At 37.6% G+C, this 19,022-nt stretch overlaps 1 protein-coding gene across 4 annotated transcripts in view; it reads right to left on the reverse strand.

The window, feature by feature from the left end:
• Window positions 1-19,022, reverse strand: part of CSNK1A1 (casein kinase 1 alpha 1) — a 48,650-nt gene that overhangs the window by 17,356 nt on the left and 12,272 nt on the right. For 2 of the 4 annotated variants that reach the window (XM_052642475.1, XM_052642474.1), the window contains exons 3-5: window positions 7,148-7,274; window positions 3,918-4,016; window positions 1,457-1,540 (exon numbers count right to left, since the gene is read on the reverse strand). In XM_052642475.1, the coding sequence (XP_052498435.1) occupies window positions 1,457-1,540; window positions 3,918-4,016; window positions 7,148-7,274 (310 nt within the window). The remainder of the gene's footprint in view (window positions 1-1,456; window positions 1,541-3,917; window positions 4,017-7,147; window positions 7,275-19,022) is intronic. The other 2 variants (XM_052642476.1, XM_052642477.1) reach the window with 1 other exon arrangement.

Genomic DNA, 19,022 nt, shown 5'->3' on the forward strand with positions numbered 1-19,022 from the left:
GCCTTTTTGTGGATTTTTAAACTACATGTTCAAAAATTTGTGCCTGTTTTAAAGAAAGCAGCATATTCTTCAAAGGCATGTGGAAATGAGTTAATGTTGGGTATACTGGGATAACTCATTTAGCAGAGGTATATTTTCTTCAGAAATACTACTGCCAATTTCAGGTTTTAGTATTTCAACCATTTTTCTCTTCACCAGCAGTCACATTTCCTTGCCCTTTCAAGAATTCACAGGAACACTTTTCTTTATAACCCAGAAAACCTATAAGTAATCATGCTGTAAGATGAGTAAAATGTGTGAATGTATATGGATAAAAAATAGGGCAGTAAAGTTGCCTTACAATGTACCTAATTAACCACCATTCTCTCTCTGCCCAGTCAAGACCTAGTTACCACAGTTGGTTATTTCTTTGTCTGTGAATAAAAAAATCTAATTTCTGAAACCTTTTTAACAGCAGGAGAACATAGTTCCTGATATAAAGCTGGGCAGTTTGGAGAAGGATTAAATGAATGCCCAGATGATACATGTGGTTTAATAAAGAAATTACAAAGTATGCTCACACATCAAATGCAAATTTTTTCCTTTTTTGATACTTATGTCAACACTTACTTCTCAGTGTATACTACTGATAAAGATTCATTCATTCAGGAGTTTCAAAAATTAAGTACCTAGGTGGTGCTGATTTTTTAAAAATTTATTTTCCCTTGTTTATCTGAAAATTCATACAGTAAATAAAGCCAGCTTCCCAATAGTAAATGAAGAGTAAGCGAAAAGTTTCCTTACATTAAAAAAAAATTTAGAAAAATTGAGTGTTTTATCTAGCCTGCCAAACACAAATCATTAGGTTATACATCTGTTTATCTTATTTATGTGTTATTAATGGTAATTGATATCAATTATGTTATCATTGGAATGCAGTGCATTGTAGTTCCAGAGCATATAATGCTCTTTAAGCATTTTATGCTACTTGGTTGAAGATGAGAGAATTCTCATACTGAAGCAATCGATTCTAAAAAAACTAGATCTGAAATCTGATCTACACTTAACTCCTAAAGTTCATTAGGGAAGGGGAAGAGTTGAGGCAGAAAATCAACATTCAGCAGTGATGCATCTCCAAATTATTTTTTAAAAATTGAACAGTCTATCTCAAATCTACCATTAGCTAAACAATATCAGTGTTAGACCAATATATCTCCTCTTGTGGATGTTAGAAATCTATACATAATTCTGTTTTCATTTAGGTTTTCTCTAAGTTTTACAAGCTTTAAGCAAAAGCCATAAAGAAATATCTTAGTAATGTTATATGTTTGCCAAGTATGTCTGAATAATGCCAACGTAAGAGTGCTTGAGCAAGATCTATATTCTCCAGAATTAATACAAACAAAAATAATCAAACAATAAGAGAGAAAAGCACATGAATTTGGGATTGAGGTTGGAATAGGAGACAGTTTCAGACCTGGTTTAATCCTGAGAAAGATGGGTCCTGAGAAGTACTAACAGTCATGCTTCTTTTCCTCTTCCCCACTGGAGATTCTAAACACTAAACAGACAATAGAGGTGGCAGTGCATCAAACAGTATTGCTTACATTGCAACAATGGCCGGCGCAGACAGGCAACACCGAGGCATTAGAGAAAGAACAGGGTAGCCAAATGCCATCCTTCTTCCACCAAGCACTGTAGCTTCTCAGTTTTCCAAATAAGAATCACATGCTTAAGAACATTTGAATTCTGGAAAGTACTCAGGTTTTTAATGCCACTATATTGTGTCACTGCCTGAAACAGGGATAGCAATGGTGACATTTGGCTCTTTAATTAATACAAGACAGGGAATTTGGATCTGCAATCTTTGGCACCACAATCTGCCCTTCCCCTAAAAAAAGATTGCATGGGGGGGGGGGGGGGAAATCTTCAGTAAGGAAGAGGTAGAAGGCATTTAGTCACCTTAAAATTTATTTTCATAAGCATGCAGGGCTGATTACTGGAAGAGTTGAGCAAATTCACTACGGTTGGAGTGACTACTCCTAAAATATCAAATTCAGAACAATTTTCCAAATAAGAAATTTGATTTAAAAAAATCAACCTCAAATGCCCCCTCCACCCCCAACTCTACCCACAGATAGAAAACTACTACAACAAGCTGACCAAAGAATCCAGTCTCATACAACTGGCATATTTCAAACTACAATACAGAAAACACTAAAAACCAACTACATAAACAAACACTAACCTAAAATGTTCAAGAACAACATTCAGAATCTTAGGTAAAACACTGCACTTTTAACCCTAGGGTCTCTCTGAATCTGTGTAACAGCAAAGCAATTTCACAATCTTCTTTTTAGTATCTCTAAAAGAGGACACAAGATTCTAAAAAGGTTTACATATCACTGGGCAATCTGGATTTCCTAACACAACTAAGTGATGAATAAGCTATTTGGGGCAGGATGGGGAAGCAAAGACATTATCTGGACTATCATTAAGTTTAAGACAAACCATGTACTGCAACATCAACTTGCAGAACATGGATTACATGAGGATAGAAGGTCTTTAGCAGGAAGAAAAGGCTGGGAAATGGTCAAAAGATTAGGGTCATTCTGACAAAACTGCCTGCCAAAACTAAAACTAGCAATAGTTCAATTAAATTACCAGGTTTTAAAATAATAAGAACCTGGATGCTTCAAAGAGAGAAGCCACATAATATTTTTTAAAAAAGAAAAAAGATGCGATTTGGGAATGGCACGAAAGGTTATTACATATAGACTACACACCTTCTATCATTTAAAGTTCAGCTTTCAAGAAAAATAAAATTAAACTCTTAAAACCTGGTCAAACCAACAATGTCTCACGCATTAACAAATAACACCACTTCTAATGGTAATGGCTCCAAGTTGGCATTCATACAGGCAAACAAAGGTAAACATTTATAGCTAGACCTAAAAACATCAAACATTCCCTAATAACTGAATAAAATAAATAGGAATGTTTCTTCCAAAAACAAAACAAAACAAAAAAAAAACAAAAAAACCCCCAAGTTGTCCTGAAGTTGAGAATTTCTATCAGATCGTCAGATCATAACATGCTTAGTGCATTGCCAATGCTGCCTGTCTGCCCGAGCTCAACAATTGAAAACAAAAGCAATTCACTCAGTAAAGCTAATCATTGCAGAAAATTGTCAACACAATTAGTTTCTAACTGCAATCATGCGTCACTAGCTAAAACCCAATCACCCCGTAAGTTCAACCATTCTGTGGCCCCCAATGAACACTAATTTCATTGTATGAAAGTTCATTTCACTTGTCTACACTTTCCTTTGAACAGGAGAGAAGAGGGGTGGCGACCCCACTCAACTTGGCACCCAAATAAACTGTCAAACTACTTTTGAAACAGGTCCAAAAGTTATCCTTTTGAATACACAAATCCAAGGACTGAAGAATTCTCATTATCAACCTTGCTCAGTCAGCAAATGTTAACGCCATGGTGACAGATGGGTGGGATAGTGGTTCCCACAGTGGCACAAGCACATATATTGCAAAAACCCACACTTCAAAAAGAAAGGTTAAAATCTGATATTTAGCATTCAGGAAGAAAAGTATATGGGTATATGGGTTTTTTTGTTTGTTTGCTATTCGAATGAATGAAAAATAGATACAATAATATAGATGATTACATTTCATTATAAAGCCCTTGGAATTTCATATTTCCATATAAATAACTAACTTTGGTTGGGTTAAGTTGGAGAGAATTTATTTCAAGTTACTAAGTTAATGGATTAGCCTTCTAGTGCAATCTTTTAAAACAATTATCAATAGCAAATTCAACTATGACTTTTTTTAAAGACTTAAAAAGTTCACCAAAGTTCATCAAAGCAATTCTTGGAAGTTTTATTCTTTGTTCCTTCATGCAAAGAACATGTGACTAACCTTATTACAGTGACGCCCAATACCCATTAGGAAGTTATCTGGTTTAATGTCTCTGTGTATAAAATTCTTTGTATGCACATATTCGATTCTACTGATCATCTGGAAAAAAGAGAGGAGGAGAGAAAATCAAGTTAAGTGATTTGCACTAAGGAACAAAAGAAAGCAACATATTGTGACTCAATTATTTCAATATGTCAATCATTTTTCCAGATCACAAGTATACTTTATTAACTTTATTTAGAGTTCAAAAAGACAGTGCTAGACAAAATTAAAAAGGACAACCAGGCTCTGCATTTACCTCCAGACTAATACATATAAAGCATAACCAGCAGTTTCCTTTGAGTTTATTCTTTCAATATGAATGATTATAAACATGACAGCATCTAACCTGATAGAACTTTTTTTTTAATTACAAAAGTAATAAATTTATAATTGTTTCAGCTGTTGAAAATTATATAAAGTAAACATCAATCCTATGCCCCTTGAGGTACCGGTGTAAAAACAGCCTGGTATTACTCGATCAATTTTTATTCTCTTTTATATGTACACACACAAACTTACATAGTGCTTCAGAGTATGCGGTGCTGACCAATTGACAGATACAGTTATACACTGTTATTGCTTTGAACTAAAATAGAGGTAGTCTACTCACTTTATTTTTGTTCACTTGTTTTTAACTAATTCTATCCCAAACATTTCTCGAAGCTGGTACCATACAATGTAAGCATGTAATTTTTATACAAATGGGGACATATACATGCTGGGTTTCCTTTCTGGCATGCTTTTCCGACTCTCCCATGATTTTTCTCCATATTTGTATGATCATATCCCCAAACTAACAAACATGGCATTATAACAAGCTTTTCTTAATTTCCTGGAAATTCTGCCAAGTCAAGTGGTATGGTCTTACCATTCTTTTTAATAGCGATAAATATTCTATGGCATAGATGGAAGTACTCCCCAATTATTCCAACTCAGAGTATTAATGCTCATTATTTCCAATATTCTCTCACCATAAACACTAATATACTTATATATCCTTATCAACTAGCACTTCTATTTCTATGGGTTGTAACTCCCCTATCATTGCAAGTGGAGTTGCTGCTTTGAAGGCAAACTGATTGCCTCTAAAAATAGACTATAACAACTCATTTTTTCAGCACTAGTGTTTTTTCCCCACTAGCAGTTATCTCAGTTTTTTCTAAATCTTGCCCATTTTCACAGGTACTGACTTCACTTGTAATTTCATAACAGTTAAGAAACCTGCTCACTTTTACTGACCTTTTGAATTTAGTACTATACTGTGAACTGTCAATCCATACTTTTCCATTATTTTTTTGGCTTGTCCTTTTCTTGTCAGTTTTTAAGAATTCTTTGCATACAACAGACAGTCTTTTATCAGTCATTTGTTATGTAAACAGATTTAAATTTTTTCTATAATAGTTTAAATTTCTAAGTTATCAATTATGTCTACCTTGTCCATAAAATACAAGTTGTATTTGAAAATGTTTTCCATGTCCAAAGGCTGCCAACATTATCTCTCTGCCCATATGTTTTCGCTCTTCTCAGTAGTGTACGTCAGGATTCTATTTTTACTTGCCTGCATTTTCTATAGAGTTTTTATCACCAAGGATATACATTCTAACTCTTATTCCTCTACCTGGGCAAATGGCTTGTGAAGGCAAATTGTAATCTCTGGCTTAAACTATACACTCAAGGAAGTAGATGTATACAATGTCCAAATACCATCTTTAGGTACAGCAGCAATTCATATATTAAATAAGTAAAACAAAACATCTCTCTCACTTTTGGTACCAGTCAAGTACATGAAATATTTGTTCTAGCCAAGTAATACTTATGCTTAAACAAATGCCTTCCTACAACCCCCTTCCCTAAATTACATTATTTCTCTGATGTTACCAGAGTATCCAATGTAGACTTTTATGACAGAAGCCATCCACTTCTCTCCACTAACTCTATGTTACACGAGGGAAGAAACTAGTTCTTATTTTTTGTACACTTCAGTGCTAAGTACAGTTTAGCTCAGTCACTCAGTCGTGTCCAACTCTTTGCGACCCCATAACTGCAGCACGCCAGGCCTCCCTGACCATCACCAACTCCCAGAGTCCACCCAAACCCATGTCCATCGAGTCAGTGATGTCAACCAACCATCTCATCCTCTGTCGTCCCCTTCTCCTCCTGCCCTCAATCTTTCCCAGCATCAGGGTCTTTTCAAATGAGTCAGCTCTTCGCATCAGGCAGCCAAAGTATTGGAGTTTCAGCTTCAACATCAGTCCTTCCAATGAACACCGAGGACTGATCTCCTGTACAGTGGCAGACCCTGAATAAATGTTCACTGCATGTATGCCTATGTGTTACTGAGCCTACAGAATACAAACTCTTTTATTAAGATTTGCTCACATGTCAGTTAAAGCATATTAAGAAGTCATGTTTTATGCAAGGTCCTTGACATTTACCTGTTGTCTTTGACCATAATATCTGTTTCCTCAAGGTCTGTTCCTGACCCCATTCTCCCATCTTAAAATTCTTTAAAACTGGTTTTCTTTTTTTTATTACCTTTAGCTAAAACAAAACAAAACAAAACAAAAACCAAAAAATCTAGCCTTGGGCTTTAAAACAATTTCATCTAACCTCAATCAATGCATAAATCCAATTCATGACATAAAAATTTCCATGGTTTTGCTTAAATATTACCAATAGCTGAGAGTCCTGTAACAAGCATCTACTTGGTCAAAAACTGTTCATTAAATTATTTCAGTACCTTATTTTCCTCAAAAATACACCTTTCATAAGGGTTCAACACGTAATACCATTCAATTTGCTTAATTAAAATTTTAATATATACATATTTATTTATATTTGCACACACACAAACACTCCCAAATCCTTTCTTCAAACAAAATCTTACAAAGAAACTTGTTATACTCAACACTAAAACAAATATACTATATGATGGGAGTAGCTCGAAAACTCTTACGCCTATAGGTGAATATTAAACCAGTATAATTCATTTTTGTCTTATACCACAGGAAAACATCTACAAGACTTATTAGAGTAACAAACTTGAATAACTATACTTTTCAACCCAAGGATTATACAGGATTATAATACTCTGGTTTCTACTCTGAAATTATAGTTAAGTAGTTAATTATAGTTAATACTAAACAGCAGTATTTCTTAGCTTTTATTCTCATAAAAGTTTCACATACCTGGTCAGCTAACATAAGTACAGTTTTCATTGTGAACCTTCTTGAACAGAAATTGAAGAGGTCTTCAAGGCTGGGTCCAAGAAGATCCATAACTAGCACGTTATAGTCTTTTTCCTGACCATACCACCTAACAAAGAGGGAAAGAGGAAGGCATTATAAAAAGCTGATTATCACTTAATATCACCAAATTTTAAAAATGCAGGATTGTTTCCCTCTGGGTTTTTATTTAAGGTTGTTTTCCTCTATTTAGCTGATGACCGCACTTACTGACTACATTGCCCAATACAAAATAATGTATAAAGAGATTTTTTTCTGTCAAGCAACCCACTGCCCCATTAAGTTAGTACTTGTGTGGCAGCCTTAATAACGCTTTTTAAGCAAGGCAGGTGAATTCTCTATCCACCCACCATTAATTCCTGTAACCTTGGGCAAGTTTCTAAACCTCACCTGGTCTTACTTTTTAATTGAAAAAACAAAGGAGATTTTTATCAGTCATTCCAAAATGTTTCAGAGAGTAAATATCCATTTTATTGTAAGTTCTGTTCCACTTCCTACCAAGTTCTATTTATAAGCAGTCATATTTTTGCTTAGTTCCAGATTACAGAAAATAATCCTATTACCACAAGGATGACACTCACTTTTTATTGGAAGGATCATGCTTTAATTATCCATTGCTGTATTTCTCTGGATATACATTTATCCACAATAACTCTAGGAACATCAACTGCTAATTTCAGAGACTCCAAGGACTAGGAATCACTGCAGTAAGTGATTTCAAGTTTCTATGTCTCTAGGTCAGATAAGGGTAGTTTCTGAAAAATACGCACTATCATTTTTATTTTAAACTTAGCTAAATTATGAATTTTGCTTGAGGGAATTCCCTGCCAGTCCATGGTTGGTTGGACTTCTTGCTTCTACTACAGGAGGCATGGGTTTGATTCCTGGTCAGGGAACTAAAGATCCCACACGCTGCACAGTGCAGGCAAAAAAAGAAAAAAAAGACCAGCTTGGAAAAAAAAGTGGCTTTTATTTAAAATGTAAACAAACAAAAGAGTAAGCTATTTTAAAGCTGGACTGAAGTGATGTCTTTAATAACTCTAATAAGAAACTATACCTGGATTTACCATTTGAAAAAGTTTATGTGTTTTTAAAATATTAAAGCAGGGAAAAAATGCTTTAAAAAATCTGTTTTAAAAAATGTTTAGTGTTTTTGTTGTTATTCAGTTTCTCCATCATGTCCGACTCTTTGTGACCCCACGGCCTGCAGCACGCCAGGCTTCCCTGTCCTTCACCATCTCCCAGAGCTTGCTCAAACTCAAGTCCATTGAGTCGGTGATGCCATCCAACCATCTCATCCTCTGTCAGCCCCTTCTCCTCCTGCCTTCAATCTTTCCCAGCATCAGAGTCTTTTCAAACCAGTCAGTTCTTCCCATCAGGTGGCCAAAGTACTGGAGTTTCAGCTTCAACATCAGTCCTTCCAATGAACACCCAGGAGTGATCTCCTTTAGGATGGACTGGTTGGATCTCCTCACAGTCCAAAGGACTCTCAAGAGTCTTCTCCAACACCACAGTTCAAAAGCATCAATTCTTCAGTGCTCAGCTTTCTTTATAGTCCAACTCTCACATGCATACACGACCACTGGAAAAACCATAGCTTTGACTAGATGGTTTGATTTAGGATTAGCACTGACTGGTTTGATCTCCTTGATGTCTTATGTAAGTGTGGTCCCATATTCAGGTCCAACGAATACTATCCCTGGAATTTTATGTGAAAGACCACAAGGGGACTAGACTTAAAAAGCACACACTGTTTCCTGTACTTTTGTTTTGCCTGTTCCTGAGGACTACTTTGCAAACAGGAAACATGAATAACTACCATCAAACACACAAAGAGGAATTCATTTTCATGTCTTTGCTGAAAAAGATAGCCTGGTTGGCAAAGAGTTTTTTTTTAACTGTACAGAGATTGTGCCCACTCGCCTAAGAAAAGCAACAGAAGGGCCAATCTGCTAATGTCTGAGATTTTATCTAAAATCGTGTTCAAAGCTTCTGCAATTTTATTTCAATCCTTTGTTTTCCATACAAGAATTCAACATTCTTCACATCCATTCCAACATTTACTTTGAAGAATAACTCTTTCACACATAAAAAAGGTCACAGTGGTGGGTTTTTGGAGGGTGAGGGAAAGGGGCGGAGGTGGGAAGAGATGGGTAAAACAAAACAATAATATTGAAAGATAAGTGATGAACAAAATGAAATATGGTTATGTTCTCCTTTCCTGATTCCTCTATTTTGTTCTCTTTTTCTTTTTTTTAATCCTTTCTGTACTTAATTGCAGAGGCAAATCTGTGCTGGGAAGCTATTAGGAACTTCAAAACCCATTCTTAACACTATAAATATCCAATACTAAGAATTATGGCAGATTTTTAATATAAATCTAATTTAGCTAGGTTTTAAAGAAAAAGAAATGACTCTAATCAAGAATACAAAGTATAGAAAATGCTAAGGAAGTGAGGGGAAGTCACTAAAAGTCAAAGGCAAAAGAGAAAGCAAAAATCAACTCTCGTAAGACTACACCTCACAAGTATATCAACAAATTTGTACCAACAGCTCCCTAACAAAATTACAATAAAGTAAATTTTACAAGCATCCAACCCAAACCACAAACCTGACATATCAAAGGCATAAATTCATACTTCACATGGCCATGAGAAGTCATATGCAAAGTAGGCCTTTAACAGAATATTCTCAGAATAATTAGAAACAAGGGAAAAAAATCAGATGAATTTAGAAATATACTTAAAAAAAAAATCAAGTCATCAGGTATTTTTCTTCTTATTGCTTTAAGTGTGTGAGTTTAAGCCCTGCTGGTTCAGCAGTAAATAATCTACCTGCAATAAAGAAGACTCAGGAGACTTGGGGGCCCCTGAGGAGAAAATGGCAACCCACTCCAGTATTTTTGCTGGGAAAATCCCATGGACAGAGGAGCCTGGAGGGCAAGGAATATATAACTAATTTCTTGAAACCTAAGACCTCACAGCCTCCCCATCTGTGTCTTCCACTTGTGCAATCCAGCCAGACCTGATTACACACAGATTAGGCGCCAGAACAGTCTTCTGCTTACCCAAATCATACTCACTCAGTTTCTGCCTTCACCTCCATGTTTTCCTTTTATTCTGAGAGCTTCTAACTCTCCATTTGCAATTGCAACATCCTAATATCCAGCTGTCAGAAATCTTCCTTAAGTAGCCTGTCTCACACAGATCTCCCATTTCACAGAATTCTCATAGCCACTGACTACTGCTTGAATCCAAGATCTAACCCCTTGACGGTACAAATATTCAGGTACTGTTACTTTGGTGCCTCTCTCTCTCCACCTGGTAACACAGGGCTTACTGTTTGTTTTTTTATAAGTCTTCACAGAACCTGGGTAATGAGCAAGCACTAACCTGATTCTCTGAGATCATTTAAGTTTGCAGACTACCTGAAATACACCAAAGTGAAAGCCTCACTCCTGTTTCTGCTTTCAACCAGAAACTCAAGGTCCTATCTTTAGACATTTTTTAATGTATGTAACAATGTGTTGTTACTAGGTACATACACTATGGTAAGAGGCTTCCCTGGTGGCTCAGAGGGAAAAGAATCTGCCTGCAATGCAGAAGACCTGGGTTTGATCCCTGGGTAGGGAAGATCCCCTGGAGAAGGGAATGGTATTCTTTAGTATTCTTGCCTAGAAAATTCCATGGAGAGAGGAGTCTGGAGGGCCAGAGTCCATAGGGGTGGCAAAGAGTTGAAAACTGAGCGAATGACACCTTCACTTTCACTTCACACTATGGTAATGTGCACACTGTAGGTAACTCTGACAATTTATGAGATTAAAAAAAAACTGGTTTGATTTGGACCTTATTTAGTTTCAAAACATGCAGAAGAATCAAATAATTTAATGGATGAAAGCAAAAACGAAAGTACAAGGTCTCATTTTCTGTTTCAAATGTCTTTAGACTCAGTGTTGCCTGATCAATCAAGGAAACAGGCCAAAGAATGAGTCTGTAATTCAAAAAAATCATTACTTACTGAGACCATTAAAAAAGGTACCTTAAGGTCTGAAGAAAATTCTAGCAGAAGGCAAGGTCCATCTCTGATCTCATCTTGTTCTTCTAAACCCCTATCCAAAGTAACTCTAGCTAAAAACTTAAGACACATGTAAGAAGCACAAAGCTAAGATCGCACGTACATGTACAAGTCACTGGGGCTGACCAAAATGCACTACCAGAACTCAGAGAAGCAAAAAAAAAAGAGAAAAGAAAATCAATGGGCTGAACTACATTTGTCCAAAGAAAGAAACCTAGTGAAAATGGTCTATCACCAGTCAGATCCTGAAGGAAGGATAATATTTCGATAGGGAAGGTAGAAAAAGATGTCTTAGGCAGGCGGCAAGAATAGACACAGGTTCGTATAAAGGGGAGAATCAAGGTGACTGATAGTTTGGAGCTATAGTATAGACTCTTGAATGCCAGGCTAATGTGCTTTAAATTTTATAGAAAGCTGGGAAAATATCAGTTAAGATATGTCTAGGACCTAATATAATTAAGTCAATATTAAAAGCTGGCCTGGGTATCAGTATGCAATACGGAGCCTGGGGAGTAAAAGGAATGACAATGACATGAAGACCAATTAGAAGATTTGGAGAAGAGTTTCTTTCTTTTCCCTAATAAATCTCTACAAAAATAGAAGTACCTTAAAAAAGAATGAAATGAAATATTTTAAATATTGCTGTGAGACCCAACGACTTCCAAGAATAGTAAAGCAGTGTAATCATTATAAATACTCAGTTCAGATTAAAGCACCTAAATATGTTCCATCCCTATAACTAGAACAATAATAACAGAAAAAGGAACATTTGTTTAACGTAGGCCTTCTCTTATGGCTTGATTAGTGTGATGGTTGTTAATTTTATGTGTCAACCTTACTGGGCTAAGGGATTCTGGAATAGCTTGTAAAACATTATTTTGAGGTGTCTGTGAAGTTGGCTCCAGAAGAGATTAGCATCAGAATGACAGGCTAAGTAAAGAATATCACTCTCCCTAAAGTGGAGGACCTGAACTGAACAAAAAGGCAGAGGAAGAGAAAATTCCCTCTGCTACACTGAAATAATCACCTTCTGCTCTCAGACATCCATGTTCCTGGTTTTCAGATCTTAGGACTCAACCTGGGACTTAAATCTTTGGTTCCCCTGGCTCTCAGGCCTTCAGGCTTGAAGCAGAAATGCACTACTGATTTTCCTGAGCCTCCAGCTCATGTAGACCACAGGTCCCGGGACCTCTTGGCCATGACTGTGTAAGCCAATCCCTCATAATAAAACTCTATCTATAATACAAGCATATCTTTCTTTATTGCTCTTCGCAGGTATCATTTTTTTTTTTTTAAACAAACTGAAGGTTTGTGGCAACCCTGTCTTGATCAAATCCACTGGCGCCACTTTACCAACAGTACGTGCTCACTTTGTGTCCATCACATTTTCATTATTTTGATATTTGTTATTATTATATCGTTGTGGTGATCTATGATCTTTATTTTTGATGCTATTATTGTAAAAACTACCACTTGCTCAAAGCTCAGATGATAGGCCAGCACTTTTCGGCAATAAGGTATTTCAAAATTAATACACATACTTGCCAAAAAATGTGTGTGACTTTGCTTTATTGTGGTGTTCTGGAACTGAACCTGTAAAAACTTTGAGATATGCCTGTATATAAGACTCATCGGTTCAATTTCTTTAGAGAGTCCTAATGTAATAGGAAGAGCCATTTTATGTCTTGTTCACAACTCTGTATTTTCAGCATCCAGCACAATGCCTTACAAGCAGGAAATACTCAGTAACATTTGCTGAATTAAAGAATAAAAAGCTGTATTAGAGGTTTTAAGAGGCCAGGGCACACCTGACATGGCAGATGAGAAAAACAAAGCAAGGAATAAAAAAAAATACTCCCTGTCACTAGGAAGCATCTGCTCATCTTTGACTCAAAGAAGCCAAATAATAAGTAAAGTGGGCTTTGGGAAGCATCCCTATGAACAAAGCTGGTAGAGGTGATGGAATTCCAGTTGAGCTATTTCAAATCCTGAAACATGATGCTGTCAAAGTGCTGCACTCAATATGCCAGCAAATTTGGAAAACTCATCAGTGGCCACAGGACTGGAAAAGGTCAGTTTTCATTCCAATCCCAAAGAAAGGCAAAGCCAAAGAATGTTCAAACTACCGCACAATTGCAATCATCTCTCATGCTAGCTTTATTTTTCTGGGCTCCAGAATCGCTGCAGATGGTGATTACAGCCATGAAACAAGAAGACACTTACTCCTTGAAAGGAAAGTTATGACCAACCTAGATAGCATATTCAAAAGCAGAGACATTATTTTGCCAACAAAGGTCCGTCTAGTCAAGGCTATGGTTTTTTCTGTGGTCATGTATGGATGTGAGAGTTGGACTATAAAGAAAGCTGAGAGCCGAAGAGTTGATGCTTTTGAACCATGGTGTTGGAGAAGACTCTTCAGAGTCCCTTGGATAACAAGGAGCTCCAACCAGTCCATCTTAAAGGAGATCAGTCCTGGGTATTCGTTGGAGGGATTGATGCTGAAGCTGAAACTCCAGTACTTTGGCCACCTGATGCGAAGAGCTGACTCATTGGAAAAGACCCTGATGCTGGGAAAGATTGAGGGCAGGAGGAAGAGGGGGACGACAGAGCATGAGATGGCTGGATGGCATCACCGACTCAATGGACATGGGTTTGGGTGGACTCTGAGAGTTGGTGATGGACAGGGAGGCCTGGAGTGCTGCGGTTCATGGGGTCACAAAGGGTCAGACATGACTGAGCGACTGAACTGAACTGAACTCATGCTAGCAAAGTAATGCTCAAAATTCTCCAAGCCAGGCTTCAACAGTACGTGAACCGTGAAATACCAGATGTGGAAGCTGAATTTAGAAAAGGCAGAGGAACCAGAGATCAAATTGCCAACATCTGCTGGATCATCAAAAAAGCAAGACAGTTCCAGAAAAACATCTACTTCTGCTATATTGACTATGCCAAAGCCTTTGCCTGTGTGGATCACGACAAACTGGAAAATTCTGAAAGAGATGGGAATATCAGACCACCTGACCTGCCTCCTGAGAAATCTGTATGCAGGTCAAGAAACAAGTTAGAATCAGACATGGAACAATGGACTGATTCCAAATTTGGAAAGGAGTACATCCATGCTGTATATTGTCACCCTGCTTATTTAACTTATATGCAGAGTATATCATACAAAATGCCAGGCTGGATGAAGCACAAGCTGGAATCAAGATTGCCAGGAGAAATATCAATAACCTCAGATATGCAGATACCACCACACTTATGGCAGAAAGTAAAGAAGAACTAAAGAGGCTCCTGATGAAAGTGAAAGAGGAGAGTGAAAAAGTTGGCTTAAAACTCAACATTCAGAAAATTAAGATCATGGCATCCAGTCCCATCACTTCATGGCAAATAGATGGGGAAACAATGTAAACAGTGAGAGACTATTTTGGGGGGCTCCAGAATCACTGCAGATGGTGATTGCAGCCATGAAATTAAAAGATGCTTGCTCCTTGGAAGAAAAACTATGACCAACCTAGACAGCATATTAAAAAGCAGAGACATTATTTTACCAACAAAGGTCCATCTAGTCAAAGCCATGGTTTTTCTAGTAGTCATGTATGGATGTGAGAGTTGAACTTAAAGAAAGCTGAGCGCCGAAGAATTGATGCTTTTGAACTGTGGTGTTGGAGAAGACTCTTGAGAGTCCCTTGGACAGCAAGGAGATCCAACCAGTCCATTCTGAAGGAGATCAGTCCTGAGTGTTCATTGGAAGGACTGATGCTGAAGATGAAACTCCAATACTTTGGGCCTCCTGATGCGAAGAGCTGACTCATTTGAAAAGACCCTGATGCTGGGAAAGATTGAAGGCAGGAGGAGAAGGGGACAACAGAGGATGAGATGGTTGGATGGCATCACCGTCTCGATGGGCATGAGTTTGAGTAAGCTCCAAGAGTTGGTGATGGACAAAGAAGCCTGGCGTGCTGCAGTCCATGGGGTTGCAGAGTCGGATACCACTGAGTGACTGAACTGACTATAAAGTGACAGTCTTAACAAGGAAATGTCTTCCTATACCATTTATCTTCCCATCTTTAGATTATCAAATCAGAGTCCTCACTGGACAACTGAAAGTATAAGCACTGAATCAGTGCTGTAACACACCAATTTTCATAGCATCTACATTCTCAAGACACTGTATCTCAAACTCAGTCTCTTGCCAACTCATCATCATCCAACTTTTACCTTCATTCTTATGAGGGTAGACGTTAAGGACCTTGTCTAGTACAATCTCACTCAACTCTAAGTAAACAAGCTCGAATTCCCCCTTTAGGTTGTTACTGCTAACAGTTCTAATCACCCTAGTCTCATGTCTGAATTTCTTTCAATGTTCCTATATATTAAATTTTGCCTTTCATAATATTATAAAAATTATAGACAGCTCTTCTTCCTATCCTTCAATAGCACCCAAATTACCATGGGCCAAAAAAATTACCTACAGAAAATTCTTGTGCATCCTTTCCTGTATTTTCCTTCTTGCTTTTCATCGTAATCATGCCTGGCTGCCTTTTCTTCCCATGTTTTGTTTTTGGTGTGTGTGCCTTGGGATTAATAGTTCATTTATGACAGTTAAGAAAAGCACTTCCTACTACCCCTGTCCTCCTAAATTACCAGAATCCCACAGGAGGCCGCCCTCAATTCTCAATTTAAATTCCCGAGTCTCAAGAGTTACCAGTCCTCCTGGTACTACATTCAATAGTTGATTGAAAGGTAGAACCATCTATGAACTTCAGTCTTAAGACACTGTAACTCCTTTAACCTAAAACTGTTAGTATTTATAATGCTCTATTTTACTAATGGCATTTTTCATCACAAAAACAGAACCATAATGCACCAGTTTGACTATATTTTTGATTCATGGTAACTCTTCAGCCTTTCTGAAAGAGAACCAGACACAGGACTAAATGTGGGGCATCTCCTGATTTTCTACTAACTTGATACATAAGACTGTTGTGTAACTATCATTCTCCAAAAGCTTCTCTGCCCTTATTTGTTCCTTAGATTAGTGGCTTTCATTTTACTTTGAATACAAGACACCTAAAATTTAATAATATAAACTTCTTTTGCCATCAAAACATCAATCTATTTCCTCTTCTCGCAATTTCACATTTAAAACATAATTCATATTTCACAAGTTCAGTAACATGAAATTTTTATTCACAATCCTTTGGACTTACAATTGCAGAAATACCTTTGAACTGGTTTGAGATCCAGAGGGCTTTCACTAGAGAATGACACTCTATGCTGCTATTTGGCTACTGCAAAGAACTGGAAAATCAAGTTGTTTTTTTACTCTGCTGCACCGCCACACAGGCAATTGGGATTTTAGTTCCCAGACCAGGGATGGAACCACACCCCGTGTACTGGATGTGCTGAGTCTTAACCAATGGACCGTACCAAGGAAGTCTGAAAATCAGGTTTAGTAAAGAAATTTAGACTAAAGTTTAGACAGAACAAAACAAACAGTTTTAGAGGCAGATATGGTGATCAGAGGAATAATTTTGATATGATGATTTCAAGAAATTTTAGATATTAATTTTACCTTTTACTTTACTGAACCTTTCCCAAAACTTTCCCAGGTCTTTAACTGGCTAATTGTCCAATCCTTATAATCTCACACCAGTGAGGGAGGGTATTAACAAGCATGGAAGTAATTTAATAAAAACTGAACAAGACTAGATAGGGGAAAACAGTGGATATCCACCGAGACCAATCCTGCATCAAACAAATGTTTTTTACTTAGCCACAATGAGAAAGAACTTGGGCTTCCCTGGTAGCTCAGTTGGTAAAGAATTGGCCTGCAATGCAGGAGACCCCGGTTCCATTCCTGGGTTGGGAAGATCCACTGGAGAAGGGAGAGGCTACCCACTTCAGTATTCTTGGGCTTCCCTGGTGGCTCAGCAGGGTAAGGAATCTGCCTGCAACGTGGGAGGCCTGGGTTTGATCCCTGGGTTGGGAAGAACCCCTGGAGAAGAGAGCGTTTACCCGCTCCAGTATTCTGGCCTGTAGAATTCCATGGACTGTATAGTTTGTGGGGTCACAAGAGTCGGATACGACTGAGTGACTTCCACTTTCACCAAGAACTTGCTCAAGCAAGTTATGTTTGGGTGGGTGGGAGTTGGAGTCACTAGATCTGCATCAGGAGTTCTAAATCTTTTTTTGTTGTCATGGACTCCCCCCACACACCTTTGACTGTCCAATGAGGCCTACTGATCCCTTCTCAGAGTATTTAAAAAGCATAATATGTAGCATTATAAAGGAGACTAATTTTAGAGCGATTCAGTTACCATAAAATTACTTCAAAATAAATCTTGATATAGTAAAATACATGCTCTTCATTAAAGCACTACATAATAAAATATAGGGGCAGGTCTAATTAGTAGTGTAATTGTGAAGCATGATGGGAATAAAGACTATTATGAGATTCATGCAACAATGTGATACAAAAATATCTGTGATTTCTATTGGTGACAAAGCCACAGGTACTGTCCAAACTAGTGAGGTACTTGAAAATAACTTTGGAATATTTTTTCATCCAACTCACTAACCTCTTGAAGGGAAGAAGGGATATCCCTGAACCAAGTTAAGAACCCTGCTCTAAACAGATTTTCTTTTTTAATTTCTGGTGGTGTTGGGTCTGTTACTGTGTGCAGGCTTTTCTCGAGCTGTGAGCAGGGGCCACTCTCTAGTTGCAGAGCGTGGGCTCTAGGATACCCAGGCTTCAGCAGCTGCAGCTCCTAGGCTCTAGGGCACAGGTTCAGTAGTTGTGGTGCTGGGGCTTAGTGCTCTGCGGCATGTGGGATCTTCCCAGATCAGGGATCGAACCCTTGTCTCCTGTGTTGGCAGGCAGATTCTTTACCACTGAGCCACTAGGGAAGCCCCTCTAAACAGATTTTCAAGGTAAACAGACTATAGATTAAGATCTAAAACTTGTGCAGTGCGTTTCAGTCAGCCAATAACAATGTCAACTAACATGATTCATTTTCCTTCTTCATCCTAACCCTCTTACCTGCTACTACTAACCCTCTGCTGACAATATGACCCCTAAGATCTTTGAATTATGCTGTAAGGTTTCCATTTCTCAGTCTTCCTGTTCCTTGCCCTCTGCTTTAAAACATGCATAGACGTTCCTTAACCTGCAAATTTTAAAAAACACAAACCAATGTGCCTTGATACTTGGTACTACCTACTATTAAAGTTCCTGTTCATTTACCCTTCAACATTTATGGTGGCTAACAAGACAAAACCAAGTAGTTTTTACTCTCATAGTTTATACCACAGTCTGTGTCGGCAAATGATGAAAGAGAAACTGATGGTGAAAGGTACAAATTATGGGGACCCAATCAATTTTTTAGAGGGAAGCATTAGGAAAACCTTTCCATGAACAAGTAAAGTTGATTCTTGAAGCATAAACAGAAGATGGTCAGGTAAAGAGGTGAGCAGGGGTTAGGAGTACACACTAAGCTTTGTTATTCACAAGAAACTGAAAACAGCCAGCATTGTTGGTACATAGCAAGACAAGATCACCCTACTTTCTTGCTCACAGGTAACTTGTTAAAAATCTAGTCTGTATCTGCCATCTTAATTTTTTTCTTGGTTCCCAGTATAATGGTTATCATTCTCATCTCATTATACTGCCCAATATTATATTTCAAAGGTCACAAATGGTTCTTGCTGTCCCTGCTTTCTCTAGCCTTGGATATAATTGTGC

This window comes from Budorcas taxicolor, chromosome 7 (assembly GCF_023091745.1).
Source record: "Budorcas taxicolor isolate Tak-1 chromosome 7, Takin1.1, whole genome shotgun sequence".
NCBI classification, from domain to species: domain Eukaryota; kingdom Metazoa; phylum Chordata; class Mammalia; order Artiodactyla; family Bovidae; genus Budorcas; species Budorcas taxicolor.